At 51.8% G+C, this 13,414-nt stretch overlaps 2 protein-coding genes across 2 annotated transcripts; one reads left to right on the top strand and one right to left on the bottom strand.

Annotated features, from left to right (window-relative positions):
* The first annotated feature begins 490 nt into the window (after window positions 1-490).
* Window positions 491-2,536, top strand: LOC135814309 (dnaJ homolog subfamily C member 1-like). The gene has a single exon (XM_065327417.1). The coding sequence runs from the start codon at window positions 893-895 to the stop codon at window positions 2,363-2,365; it is 1,473 nt and encodes a 490-aa protein (XP_065183489.1). The 5' UTR covers window positions 491-892; the 3' UTR covers window positions 2,366-2,536.
* A 151-nt stretch (window positions 2,537-2,687) lies between these two features.
* On the bottom strand, window positions 2,688-5,622 carry LOC135814301 (protein O-mannosyl-transferase TMTC1-like). The gene has a single exon (XM_065327405.1). It carries the CDS (start codon window positions 4,979-4,981, stop codon window positions 3,014-3,016), a length of 1,968 nt encoding a protein of 655 aa, XP_065183477.1. The 5' UTR covers window positions 4,982-5,622; the 3' UTR covers window positions 2,688-3,013.
* Between the last annotated feature and the right edge of the window lie 7,792 nt (window positions 5,623-13,414).

Genomic DNA, 13,414 nt, shown 5'->3' with positions numbered 1-13,414 from the left:
TAGTCATGTAATAATAATTGTATGCATGTACATGTATATGCGGACCAGGGGCAGGGAGCTCCGGAGAAGGACTTTCATGACTCCCTAGCCTCGGCCTACAAGTGTCCCCTGGTACACATGGTAAAGCCCAGTTTAGTAAAGGCCTATAATTAGATACAGTGTACGTGTATAATCAAGAGTGCATAGTTTATGGACTCTTGATATAATAATTAGACCGCCGTATACGGGCCATATATTTTGAGGCCACTGCATGCACTCACTATGATAACGTCACCATGCCGGCCTGTGATCGTGCTTTCTAACTACATGACACACACACACAATGATTGTCCCTTTTCTTACAAACTTTGGGGGACTGCTGTAAGTACGCGCAGAATGGCGAAAATCAAACTACTGTGCATCCACGTCATACGTATGTGCTGTGAGGGATTATTATGCGATGGAGGAAAACGACGTCGCTCAGTCTCAGATGTAAAAAATATACACTCTGTCTACATGGTCTACATACTAGTCCTTGCCTGAATATTTCACCGATTAGATCTCTCACGAAGATATTCTTGTTTCTGTGGTATTGTTCTGTTGACGAACTGAAGACCACCATTCAATTCCTAATTTGCGTGTACACTGCTGTATTTGGTGACAAGAACAGAGAAGAGAGGACCAGGACCGATCGGTGTGAATTGGGAATAATAATTACATTTTTGCAGTGTGAAGCTATTTTGAATTCTCATTTTTCCTATTTCAACTGGTCCGAAGCACCATCAACTCCGGCTAGATTTGGCTGGTACAGCCTAGCTGGTGCTGGATGAGTTGGATCTGATGGTCGTAGAGTAATTTTCATTGGCAGGCTCTGTCCCATTGGTGGCCATTCATCCTATATCGTTTGAGAACAATGGCTTTGTTCGGAGCCCTACACACTGCTACACATGTCCTGATTGCCACTAGTGCATTTCTGCTGCTACTGGGCACGGTTGGCCGGGCTGGCGCATTCGACCCGTCAGAGCTGGAGATATTCGACCTGGTCGAGGAGCTGGGCACGACAACGTTCTACGAGCTACTCGGCGTCCAGCAGGATGCCAGCAGTGCTGAAATACGGCGCGCGTACCGCAAGCAAAGCCTCGTCTTCCACCCGGACAAGAACCACGAGGAGGGCGCTGAGCTGAAATTCCGGCAGATCGCGGCCGTGGCCGAAATACTGCGCGACGAGGAGAAGCGCGCCATCTATAACCGCGTGCTGGTGGAGGGCCTGCCTAACTGGCAGCAGCCGGTGTACTACTACCGGCAGGTTCGGCGTATGGGCACGGCCGAGCTGCTGCTGGCGGTGGGTATCATTTCGACCGTCGTCCACTACGGCTTCCTGTGTGCGGTCTTCCTGGAACAGTACTACCAGGCCGAGGTAGAGACGGCCAAGCGCAGCAGGCGCAAGGGTAAGAAAGCCAAGAGCGGCGGCCAGCCGGCGGATGCTGGCGACGAGTCTGAGGAGGTGCGCCGTACCCCGTTCCCCGGTCCGCTCAGCCTGCTGCCCATAGTGCTGGTCAAGAAGCTGGTGCTGTTCGTGCTCAACGCGCCGTCGCGCTTGCAGCAGTGGAAAGCGGAGCGGCAGCAGCAGCGGGAGGAGGCCGAGCAAGCCCGCCGCGAAGAGGATGAACGTCAGCGCCTGGCCAAGGAGGAAGCGGAACGCGCCGCAGAAATGCGCCAGCGCCGAGTCCAATACAAGCTCAAGCAGAAGCAGGATCTTGTGCAGGATCTGGGCGATGACGATAACGTAGATTGGGGCAGGGTACCGAACGCGGCCGAAGCAAGCACCAGCGAGGCGAACGACACGGCCGAGAACGAATCTACTCCCGCGTCGGCCAGGAAGCCGTGGACCGAGGAGGAGATAACGGCGCTGACGCGAGCATTTGTCCGCTTTCCCGGCGGCACGCTGAAGCGCTGGGAGAAGATCGCCGACGAGGTGGGCCGCAGCGTGGGCGACGTGACGGCGCAAGTGAAGCAGCTCAAGCACCGCGTGGCTAAGGCAGCAGTGCCACCGGCCGCCGGCCTGGAAGCGTCCAAGCGTGCTGCTCAGTCCAGCGAGCGACTGACCAAGGACATCACGGTGCGCACTAACGGCGATGCCGGCGGTGCCGCTGCATCCACATCTGCGACAGCGGCTGCTGCCACGCAGCACTGGAGCCAGGAGCAGCAGAAACTACTGGAGCAGGCACTGCTGAAGCACGGTCGTGACGCAGCTGATCGCTGGGAACGGGTCGCCGCCGACGTGCCCGGTAAATCCAAGGGCGAGTGCATGGCGCGCTACAAGCAAATTGCCCTGCAGGTGCGGCAGCGCAAGTCCACGGCTGCCCCCGTGCAGGCATCCAGCTAGCTACGGTTGAGCCACCCTGGTACACATGTATAACACAACCCACTATAATTATTATTTCGCTGTCTCTATTGGCACAGGCAAATACCTGTTCATGAAATCCACACTTGCCTGTCTTGAAAGTCTTGATCTTCACGTCATAGCGACGCTTATTTACTTTCTCTGCTTTGCTCGCGTTCAAAGCCTGCCGCATATTTTATAGGACTGTGAACAAGCTATAAAGTGGGTCTTGAATTTTTTTGGGCATAAAACACACCCTTCCATGTGCACATAGAAAATGTTTTAACACTACTATAATTATATTCTTTCTTTACCCAGAGAGAAATAAAGGTTGAATTCACTGTATTCAAAAGCTGGTCTCTTCATGTTTCTTTCCTGCTTCCTGAAGCCAGTGTTGTGTAATAGTGTGTTGCTCTGATCCAGGGAACTGAACACATTGTGTTTCAGCTTTCAGTGAGTTTCGAAGTCTGAAGAAAATGTTGAACGGTTGCTGCTTGGATGACAACTACACCGTAGCTTAGTGGTGGAGCATCGCTGGCCATCCCTGGTTCGAGTCCTGGTGGCGACGGTCAATTTTCTCTTCAGACTTTTTCCCGCGGTCGCATCTTTGCCTCAAACCAATGGATACGTGACGTCTGATTTCAGATCAGATCAGTCTGGATGCGCTCGCCTCCACTCGATTACTTTTAAATTATTCACTGCACCGGCATGGCCGGGATGCAGACGCAGTGCTTCTCTCAGCTCTCGCTCGGCCTCGTCCATCCGCCCGGCATGAACTAGCAGCGTGCCATAGTTGAAATGCGCGTCGACGTAGTCGGGCCGGATGCGCAGCGCCTCGCGGAACGCGTCCTCCGCCTCGGCGTACTTCTTCAGCTCGCCCAGGACGCTGGCCAGGTTATTGAACGCCTGCGAGTTGTCCTGGTTGCCGGGAGCGGGCGCCTTGATTGCCTGTCGCAGTGCTAGCTCCGCGTCATTCAGCCTGTTCAACTTCATCAGCACGCTGCCGAGATTGTTCAGAGAGCGGCGCGCCTGGTTCGGATTTCCCGCCGCAAACTGGAACTCGGCGGCGGCCTTATCCAGCTGCCCGGCGGCGTGATAGAGGTTGCCCAGGTTGAAGTGCACGTCGTGGTACTGCGGCTCCAGTTCAAGTGCGGCGTTGTACGCGCGCAGTGCGTCGTCGTGACGACCCAGCTCTACCAGCATCATGCCGTAGTTGTTGTGCAGCTTGACGTTGTTCGGATTGGCCCTGACCCCGGACTCGTACAGCTGCAGGTCCGTGTTCCAGTCCTCGTTGCGATGCACCGTCTTCGCCGCCATCAGCAGCAGGGTGACCGCGCCGAGAACACACACCACTCGGCGCGATGCGGACGGCAACAGCGGCGAGGTCGTCAGGCGCTGGTATCCCATGGCAATGATCATGCACCAGCCGGCACTGGGTATGTAGAGCACGCGCTCGGCCACCACAAAGCCGACGCGGAACAGCGCGCCCGTCGACGGCGCAAACGGCAGAACGAGCAGCGCCAAGCCCAGAGCCGGCTGCCATCCGGCGCGAGGCGACGCGAGCAGCTGGCGCAACGCCCCGAGGCCATACACCAGTAGCATTGCGTACAGTGCGAGCGACGCACAGTTGCGCCAGTCAAGCATCGTCTCGACGAGCGGCACAGAGCCCAGCGACCAATCGCAGCACAGCGGGGCCGGCCACAGCAGCAGCAGCGCGTTCCACGCGTAGATGTACTGGAAGCTGAGCAGGCGCACACGCCGATCGGCGTGGAACGTGGCGCGCATCTCCTCCGGCTTGAAGATCGGCTCTGTGCCGTGGTTCATGGCTAGACGCAGGCGCAGGCATACGCCGGCACAGGCCGCTAGCACTCCTACGCGTATCAACGCCGCCTTGAGCCGCTTGCCACCGTCGTTGTCACGTTTCCAGTGTGTGAGAATGTCGACGGCAGCGTAGACAGTGAGCACGGTGATGCCCTGCTCCTTGCTCAGCAACGACAGAACGGCACACAGTACGGCGACACCGAGCCAGAGCCACGCGTGAACACCACCGTCGCCGTCTTTCGTCGGCGGCTGTTGCTGCTCTTTCGGTCGTCCTCCGCAGGCTACGACGCGCCGCGCATACACGATGGTGCCGGCGAAGAAGAAGATGGCGGAAAGGACCTCGGCACGTCCGACCGTGTTCGCCACCGCCTCGGTGTGCACGCTGTGGACGGCGAACAGTAGGCCTCCGAACAGGCATGCCTGCTTGGCCAGACCGAACTCTCGCAGGACTCTCCAAAAGAGAGCACTGGCTAGGGCGTGCAGTATGGTGTTCACGGCATGGAACCACCAGTGGGCCATACCGAACGTCAGGTAGTTGAACCATCGATAGGACAGTACGGTCAGCGGCCTGTACGACTTGTGCGATTGCTCTCTGGCCATTGAGCCGCCCCAGAAGTCGTTGCTGAACAGCTGCGACAAGCTGCTCCGGTCGGCGCGAATGTCGTCGTTGGTCTCGATGCCGCGATGATCGTCGAACACTAGCCCACCTCGCAGTGTGTTCAGGTAGCATGCGCCTGCAACAGTGGCCACCAGTAACGCCGCACTCCAGCCCTGCAATGGCATTTTAGTCGAGCCCATTTTGTTCTTCCGTCTCTGCTTTCCGGTACTTCGATGGGCGCCGCTATTATTTCGGACTCCACAATGCACTAGCTGCACCGCGGTGCTCCGCTCATCAGTCTACATTTATCATGAGGAAGATCGGGTTGAAGAAACTCTGCAACGACGACGTCCGCGAAGCTTGTTCCTCGCATGAATGAAAAACATCGATCGAGATACAGACTGTAGATCTACATAATTAATAAGGCCACACTGAAGAAGGTCTGTGGTTCGACTCACCCGACCGACCGTACATTTTTCAGCCCGACCGTAACTTTTTTTCGGCGGGCTGTCGTGTGACTGACGTACGTGGACTGAACACGTCCACGTCTACGTGCTGTGCAGCGTGAGTCTGCGGACGCAGGCGGCTCCTTTTGGACTTGACTTGTAGTTGTACTGCAGTGCAGTGCAGTGAGTGGTAGATCTACGACTGCTGCCTTGTGCTGGTAGTAGAGTCTACTCGATACGACCACCGGCAGACTGGCGAGACTTATTTTGAAGTGACCGTCCGGTTGAGAGTGACTGCCTCGTTCCAGATTAAGGACGGCCTTCTGTTTTGGGATGAAGGACAGACGAGATTGCACTTTCCTCGTGTATTGGGAACGATATTTCACCTGTAACGGTAAGTTGCTGCTCCATGACTGTGTGCAAGCACAGGAAGCATCGATGGAAAAAGCCCATGTATTCGTGCACGCCGACACCAAACTAGCAATACATGTACCGGTACATTGTACAATTTGTACTTCGAAGTAGTTCCCGAACTTACTTTCAACTCGCATCGTTCTTCATTTGCTTGATGATTTGGACAGTCAGAGTCACCGCTTGAAGTTATTCTCTTCTCGTTCCAGAGCTACACAATGTTTCAAAGTATTAGCCAGTGATCCCTTTATACAACACTAGCAGCACCCCCGCCAGCGTTGCCTGGCCGAATGTGGCAAGCGGGTGAAGCAAGTACATGAACAGCACACGTGCTCAGCACGTGGTGGTGGCCAGACCGCTGAAGTCCTGGTGAGGGAGGTTCTTCATCGTTGGAAGGAGCTGATGATTCGCACGCTTCGCGTGCTCAGTGCTTCTGCGCGCGGCTGCTACTGCTACACGTACTGATCGTGCCTGCTATAAGGTTACGTTTGGTTGGTCACATTCCCAAATGGGAATCACTTGGAATCACTCGGAATCATTCTCGCCCGTTTGGTTGGTCAAAAAAGTGCGTTAGGTTGGTCACATTCCACATGATTCCAGAATGGGAATCGCTGAGAATGATTCTTTTTGGAGAATGATCATTCCACCTCACATGCTGGAATGAGCATTCTCATTCCGGAATCAAAAATGATAATGGCTGCCACGAGCCAAACAATGTAGCAACAGGTTCAAGTGCCTCAAATCATGCACTCAGAAGTACCATGACTCTCTCAAGGAAACTAGAGTCGGGTAAAAGAAAAGACAGCCGCCGTTCCACAAAGACATCATGGAATTGTTATATCAAGTGATTCCTAATTGATTCTGGCGCGTTAGTTTGGTCAGGTGATTCTTGCCGATTCCCATTCCCGAATGGTTGTCATTTACATTCTGAAAATGACCAACCAAACGCAACCTTAGTATACATGTAACATGGTATAAGCGCTACCACCGTACCCGTACCGACACTGTTCGCACGCTTCGCGTGCTCAGCACGTGGTGGTGGCTACACGATTCGAACGCTTCGCGTGCTCAGTGCTTCTGTGGCTATGGCCGGCTGCTTCCGCTAGCTACACGATTCGCACGCTTCGCGTGCTCAGTGCTTCTGCGGCCGCTAGCTACACTGTGCTACACTGTTCGCACGCTTCGCGTGCTCAGGGCCTAGGCCAGGCTAGGGCAGCGCTGGCAGCTGCATGCTCCGCAGCGCTTCAGCGTGACACAAAAACACACGTCACAGGTGCCTCTTCTTTATAAGGAGCGTGACACACACACACACACACACACACACACACACACAGACACACGTCACAGGTGCCTCTCTTTTATAAGTAAAGAAGATGTATGGCATAACACTGCGTAATAATGCCGATGTACTGGGTGTCTTAGGCCGATTCCACACTACACCAAATCCTGCCTAAAAAGCCATTTTTCAGGCACTTTTCAGGCAAGTTGCCATGGCGATCACTTTGAGAAACGCGCGAAAGTGAAAAGTGCTTGTTGTCTACAAAGCAACACCAGCACCCTCTTTCAAGGCAACTTTTTACCTTTTCAGGACACTTTCTGACTTTTCTTCAGCCTTTCGATTTTTTTCCGAATGTGTTCCCTGTCGTACATGTATGTTTCAGTTGTGGTGAGTTGTGAGCTGTCAACAATGCCTAGGGTCATGTTTAGCCAGGAGCTTGAGGGCAAGCTGATCGAGCTTTGGAGCGGATATTTGAGGCGACCTCCGGCCGGTACAGTTCGCAGGAGCTACGCCGGAGGAGATCGCCATCAAGCTGAATTTGTTTGCTGAACAGCTCCGGGAGGAGGCAATATACTGCGTCGATCGTCCATTCCAAAATCGACAACATGAAAACGAAGGCGAAAGGACTGTACGAGACATACACAACGAAAACTGCCACCGGAATGTCTGTTGGCGAGGTTGACAAATATTCGACCTATGATCTGGAATCCGCCTACACAGCGCGCGCTAGCGTGGTCAAATTTCAAGATTGGGCACGCGAAAATGGGTGATATTCGAGGATTTGGCCCAACAAAGAGCCTCTCCACTACCGCCGTTGCTAGATCAAGCACAGGAAAGCCTCACAGTCTAACCTTCAAAGCAAAGTCCCGTGATCGACACTTGTAGGTGTGAATGCAGCTTCACTTTATAAGCCACTTTATGCCTTCAAGGCAAAGCCACTTTCGGCGTAGTGTGGAATCGGCCTAACATGGTCTAAAGGCAGTACAGTGTATTTACATGTACTAAAAAATATATTTAAAAAAAAAATCCGCCCGCCCGCCCGTAAAAAAAATGTCCATGTTAGTCGAACCACACACCTTCTTTAGTTTGGCCTAACAAGAGTATTTTTTTCTCTTGATATTGATCAGAGTATTATCAGAGCCGTAGCCTGGCGTAGCTAGGTCAAAGCGTGCCATGCAGGGGATGACATCTGGACATGGCACACATTAGTAATAGGTTTTTCATTTGACCCGACGAGACCACACGACGCTTGCAGACCACAGCACGAACAGTTCACCAGCCACACTCCACGAAAGCAAGTAGTATTGTAGCGTGGCCCAAGTGGTTGGGCACACAACAACCAACAAGTCTCACCAGAGCAAGGAGAAGTGGTTGAAGAAATGAAGGATGATCTTTCTTCAGAGACAGAGCTTTTTATATGTGCCAAGACTAAGAGAGTTCAGGTTTCACATAACAACGAGCAACGGTTTAGACCAATCAGGAGATTGGTCTAGAGAGATGGCACAGATTCGGCCAATCAGAAGACATGTATTGGAAGAAAGTAAAGAAAAAAAGGAAAGCTTCTGAAAAAGGTAGGTTCGAACTTCACATGCAAAGGATACTAGTCTTATGACTGTACAGGTTTTAACACACCAAGCTACAGTGACACAGGCACTTGACTACAATGCAACAGGTACAAGGTTGAAGAATCTGCATGCTCTACATGGCCCCCTCCCAGATTGAATCACGTCCTCGTGATAATGTGAATATTGTAAAAATAAAAATGAAACGAAAGAACCCAAGGAAGAAGCTATATAAACTGTGTGTTAAGCCAACCCAACACTATATCTAAAAAAACTCAAATCTCAATCTCTCAAATCTTCACAAGAAAATTGTACATATCAATTGTTCTTGACTCTCATTGACGGTATCGCACCGGCCTCTGGAGATTTGCCCGATTGCGTAAGTTATACCCACCTGCCTGTGGCGGCATGATCGGAACGGCCGGCACAACGGGAGCTGCCGGAACAGCCGGGACTGGAACAGCCGGAACTGGAACAGCTGGAACTGGAATAACCGGAACTGCCGGAACCGGAACAGGCGGAACTGGAATAGCTGGAACTGTGTCTTGCACGTAATCAATTAGCGCCGGTTGAGGTAGGTGTGCTGGCACTGGAGCGTGCTGCTCCTCCGGTACTTGAGTCGTTGACTTGAGCCGGTTGATGTGCACCACCTGGAGTTTCCCTGTATCACAGTGCTCAATCCTGTACACCACGTCATCGATCACCTCGACAACTCGATACGGCCCGGTCCATGGCTTGAGGAACTTCTTTGTGTTGCCTGCTTTCACAGCTGGGTTGTGTAAGCGCACCTTGTCATTGATCGCAAACCGTGGCTTGGTCGTCTTTGCATCATAGTAGTCCTTCTGACGTTTCTGTGCTTTAGCGCCAGCTGATCGAGCGTGAGAAAACGCCTGCTGCAAGGAGATCTCGAGACCAATCATATAGTCAGGTACAGATTTGACATGTTCTCTGGAGTCGTTAAACATAATATCCACTGGCAACTTAAGCTCTCTGCCGAACATCAATCTAGCTGGGGTTTCCTTGGTTGAACTATGTACGCTACTACGATACGCCAGTAAACAGCGTTGAATATGCAGGTCCCAGTCATTGTGATTGGCATTGACTCTGGCACTCAGCATGTTCTCAAGTGTACGATTCATCCGTTCAACTAAACCATCACTAGAAGGATGATATGGAGTCGTGCGTGTCTTCTTCATATCTAACAGTTCACAGATGGATTTGAACAAATTTGACTCAAATTGCGCACCTTGATCAGTGTGGATAGACAGTGGCACACCGTAGCGACAAATGAAACCATCAATCAGTGCCGAAGCTATTGTCCTAGCAGTCATATCCGGGATGGCAAACGCTTCTACCCACTTCGTGAAATAATCAGTAATCACAACAATGTAGAGGTTACCTCGATTTGTTCTGGGCAGTGGTCCCATGATGTCCATAGCGACACGTTGCAGCGGAAATGATGGTTGGTCCACCTTCATCGGAGCGCGAGCGGTTGGTGCTGGGGTACGCCTAGCTGAACAAAGCGCACACGCCTTGCAATGCAGCTCAATGTCAGACGACATAAAAGGCCAATAGAATCTAGCTTTCACCTTCTCTAGAGTACGTTCAGTAGCGAGGTGGCCACCACTACACTCATTGTGCATCCCAGTCATAATTCTCTGTCGCAAACTGACAGGTACAACAAGTTGCAGAAATGAGTTGCTACCATCTACTGAAGTGTACGTACGATACAATAAGCCATCTTGCAGAACCAGCCGTTTCCACTGACTCCACAGACGTATCAAGGTTAATGATGCTCCTTTCATAGCACTATCACTGCGTTTAGGCCTGTCTAACAATGCTTGTTGCCAACCAATCATGCAGTCAATGTCACTGTCTTCCGCTTGAGCTCTGCGAATATCTTCTGCACTAAAAAAATCTGCCCAATTGCTTCCAAGTAAATTGCTATCATCATTCGCATGTTCTGCAGGTTGTGATTCAACGTCAACATTACCCACGTATGCTTGATGTCCAGAATCCTGCGTCAATGCATCACCAGCTGCTGTATCCGGAGAGACTGATGGCACGGCTGTAGGGACAGGAATGGAAGACTGGGAAGGACAGACAACAGTAATATTTGGATCCATTACTGAAGGCTCGGCAGTGGCCGATGCAGGATGCTCCGAATTGTCCGCAGGTTGGCTATGGAACCGTGACAATGCATCTGCGTTGGCATGCTGAGTACCTCTACGGTGGACAGTTGTGAAATCGAACGCTTCTAGTTTCTCCAACCATCTCGCCAGGATACCTTCCGAATCCTTGAAAGACTTCAACCAGAGAAGGGCTTTGTGATCGGTTCGCAAGGTAAAGTTTGCACCCAGCAAATAATGTTTGAAGTATTGCACAAAGAAGACCACTGCATACATCTCACGCCGAGTTGTGCCGTAGCGACGTTGGCTCTTACTAAGTGAACTACTAGCATACGCAATTACCTGCTCTCTGCCCTGATCGTCAACCTGCGATAGAGTTGCACCAATACCAGTGTCAGAAGCATCCGTGTCCAGGATAAACTTGCGGGATGGATCCGGGTACGTCAGGACAGGAGATGACGTGAGCTTCTGCTTCAGGATATCGAACGCTTGCTGACACTCATCCGTCCACGAAAAGCTTGCCTGTTTCTGCATTAGCTTGTGTAGCGGTGCTGCAATTGTCGCGAAGTCCTTGATGAACCGCCTGTAGTAGGAAGCAAAACCTACAAATCGACGAACCTCGGTTGCAGAGCTAAGTGGTTTGAGACTGGTGACCGAACTGCAATTCTTGGGATCAGGGCTCACACCACCTCCCTTGAACACATGCCCAAGATACGTAACCGACTTGCTCAGAATCTGGCACTTACGAGGCTTGACCTTCAAACCTGCTGCCCGGAATTTTTCAAATACTAGGCGCAGTCTAACCAGATGTTCTTGAAATGTTTTCGAGAAAGTTATGGTGTCATCTATGTACGCTGAACATACGCTTGGCACAAGATCACCCAGAACCATGGTCATCAGGCGCTGGAAAGTTGCTGGGGCATTGCACAACCCAAATGGCATGACTTTCCATTCAAACAATCCAAATGGAGTGACAAATGCTGATTTCGCCCTTGCTGCATTAGTTAGCTCTACCTGCCAGTAACCGGATGCAAGATCTAGGGTTGTGAAATACTGTGCGTCACCCATGTTGTCTATCGCATCATCAATCCGCGGAATGGGGAATGCGTCTCTGACAGTTACAGCATTGAGTTTGCGATAATCGACACATAGTCTAATAGCTCCATCAGGCTTCCGAACAACAACAATAGGGGCTGCCCAAGGACTGTTGGAAGGATCGACTAAACCCTCAGCTAAAAGCTGCTCAACATGTTCACGAACCTCATTTGCATGGTGAAGCGGCAATCGTCTAGGGGCTTGGCGAATAGGCTTGCTGCTAGTGGTCTCGATGTCGTGTTTGGCAACACCGGTAGAGCCAAGATCCATTGCTCCCGTTGAAATTATGTCGCTGAACTCCGAGAGAAGAGACCTGACGGCTGCTGCCTCTTCTGTATCGAGATGACTAAGGTCAAACAACTCAACAGGGTCAGAACACATATCAGCAGCATTACAGCTTTCAGCAGTACAACCACGCTCATCCGCGGCTTCTGCGGCTTTCTCAACAAAGCAAGATTCGAACATGCCAACAACTGTACCCTTGTTTATAGTGACAGGCCGTGGTAGCAGGTTCTGCAACCTGACAGGAACAGTACTGTTCTCACTCACGGTCGTGACCACTCTAGCTGCACTGACACAAAATTTATCTACGAACGACTCTGTTGGCTCTACCATTCCGCACGATGGAGACATAAACTCAGTGTCACGTAATCTACCTTGCGTTATCAACTGAGAATAGCCCTGTAGAACAACAGATTCAGCCAATTGCACTGGAATGGGGTCTGTTTCCACTCTCTGACATGAAAGGTGCTTGGGCCCAACTCCCTGTGTTAATGGAAGGGTCTGATTGCTCAAGCGCAGACAGCCTTGTCCCAGATCCATAATACAACCGTGCCTACGGAGGAAGTCTATGCCTAATAGTACGTCAGGCTCAATGTTTGCAACTACCATAGTGTGCTGAAGTTGGAGGCTGCCAAACTCTAGCTGCACATCCACCGCTCCTTCCACAGTCACGCCACTGCCATCAACACTTCGGACTGATGTAGAAATTTTGTTTAATTTTATATGCTTATGTTGTTGATAGAATGCTGAGCTGACAAACGAAATCGAACTTCCAGAATCAACTAACATGTGGACATCAGTTATGCACATTGAACTTACTTTGCCGATAACATACTGGCAACTGTCAACAGCAACGGAATGGCATACTACATCGGAAGGCGCGGCGGGCAGCACTTCCGGGCCATGGTGGTTTGGAGCTGACTCTGGACCCTCTATGCCAACTCCCGGCCGTTTCCCGAAGGGCGCTGACGTTGTCCCCGGGGTGGAGGTGCAGTCGGGCAGTACGCAATCAGATGTTCGGCACTCCCACAATGGTAACAGCGGCGCTGTTGTTGGGGTTGCTGCTGGGGTTGCTGCTGCGGTCGCTGCAAAGATGACAGAGCGGTTTCCAATCGTTCCATCCTTACTAATAAGGCATCCAAACGATCTTCCCTGGCAGCACAGACAGCCGCGGCCACTGGCTGAGACGCACTAGTAGTAGCGTCCGCTTGGAGTATGGCAAGTGCTCGAAGTCCTTGCTGCAGTGCCTGGTCAAGAGTTCGGGGGTCTTGGCGACGTACCTCCATGCGCAACTCTCTGCTGTCCAGACCTTCAATGAATTGGTCACATGCCAGCTGGTCCTGCACGAGGTTTGGCAAGGTAGGGTACGCTCTGCGAGACAATCGGCGAATCACCTCGCAGTAATCAGACAACGCCTCCTCACCTCGCT

Source organism: Sycon ciliatum, chromosome 1 (genome assembly GCF_964019385.1).
Source record: "Sycon ciliatum chromosome 1, ocSycCili1.1, whole genome shotgun sequence".
Classification (NCBI taxonomy): domain Eukaryota; kingdom Metazoa; phylum Porifera; class Calcarea; order Leucosolenida; family Sycettidae; genus Sycon; species Sycon ciliatum.
This window is presented reverse-complemented; position numbering and strand designations above follow the sequence as displayed.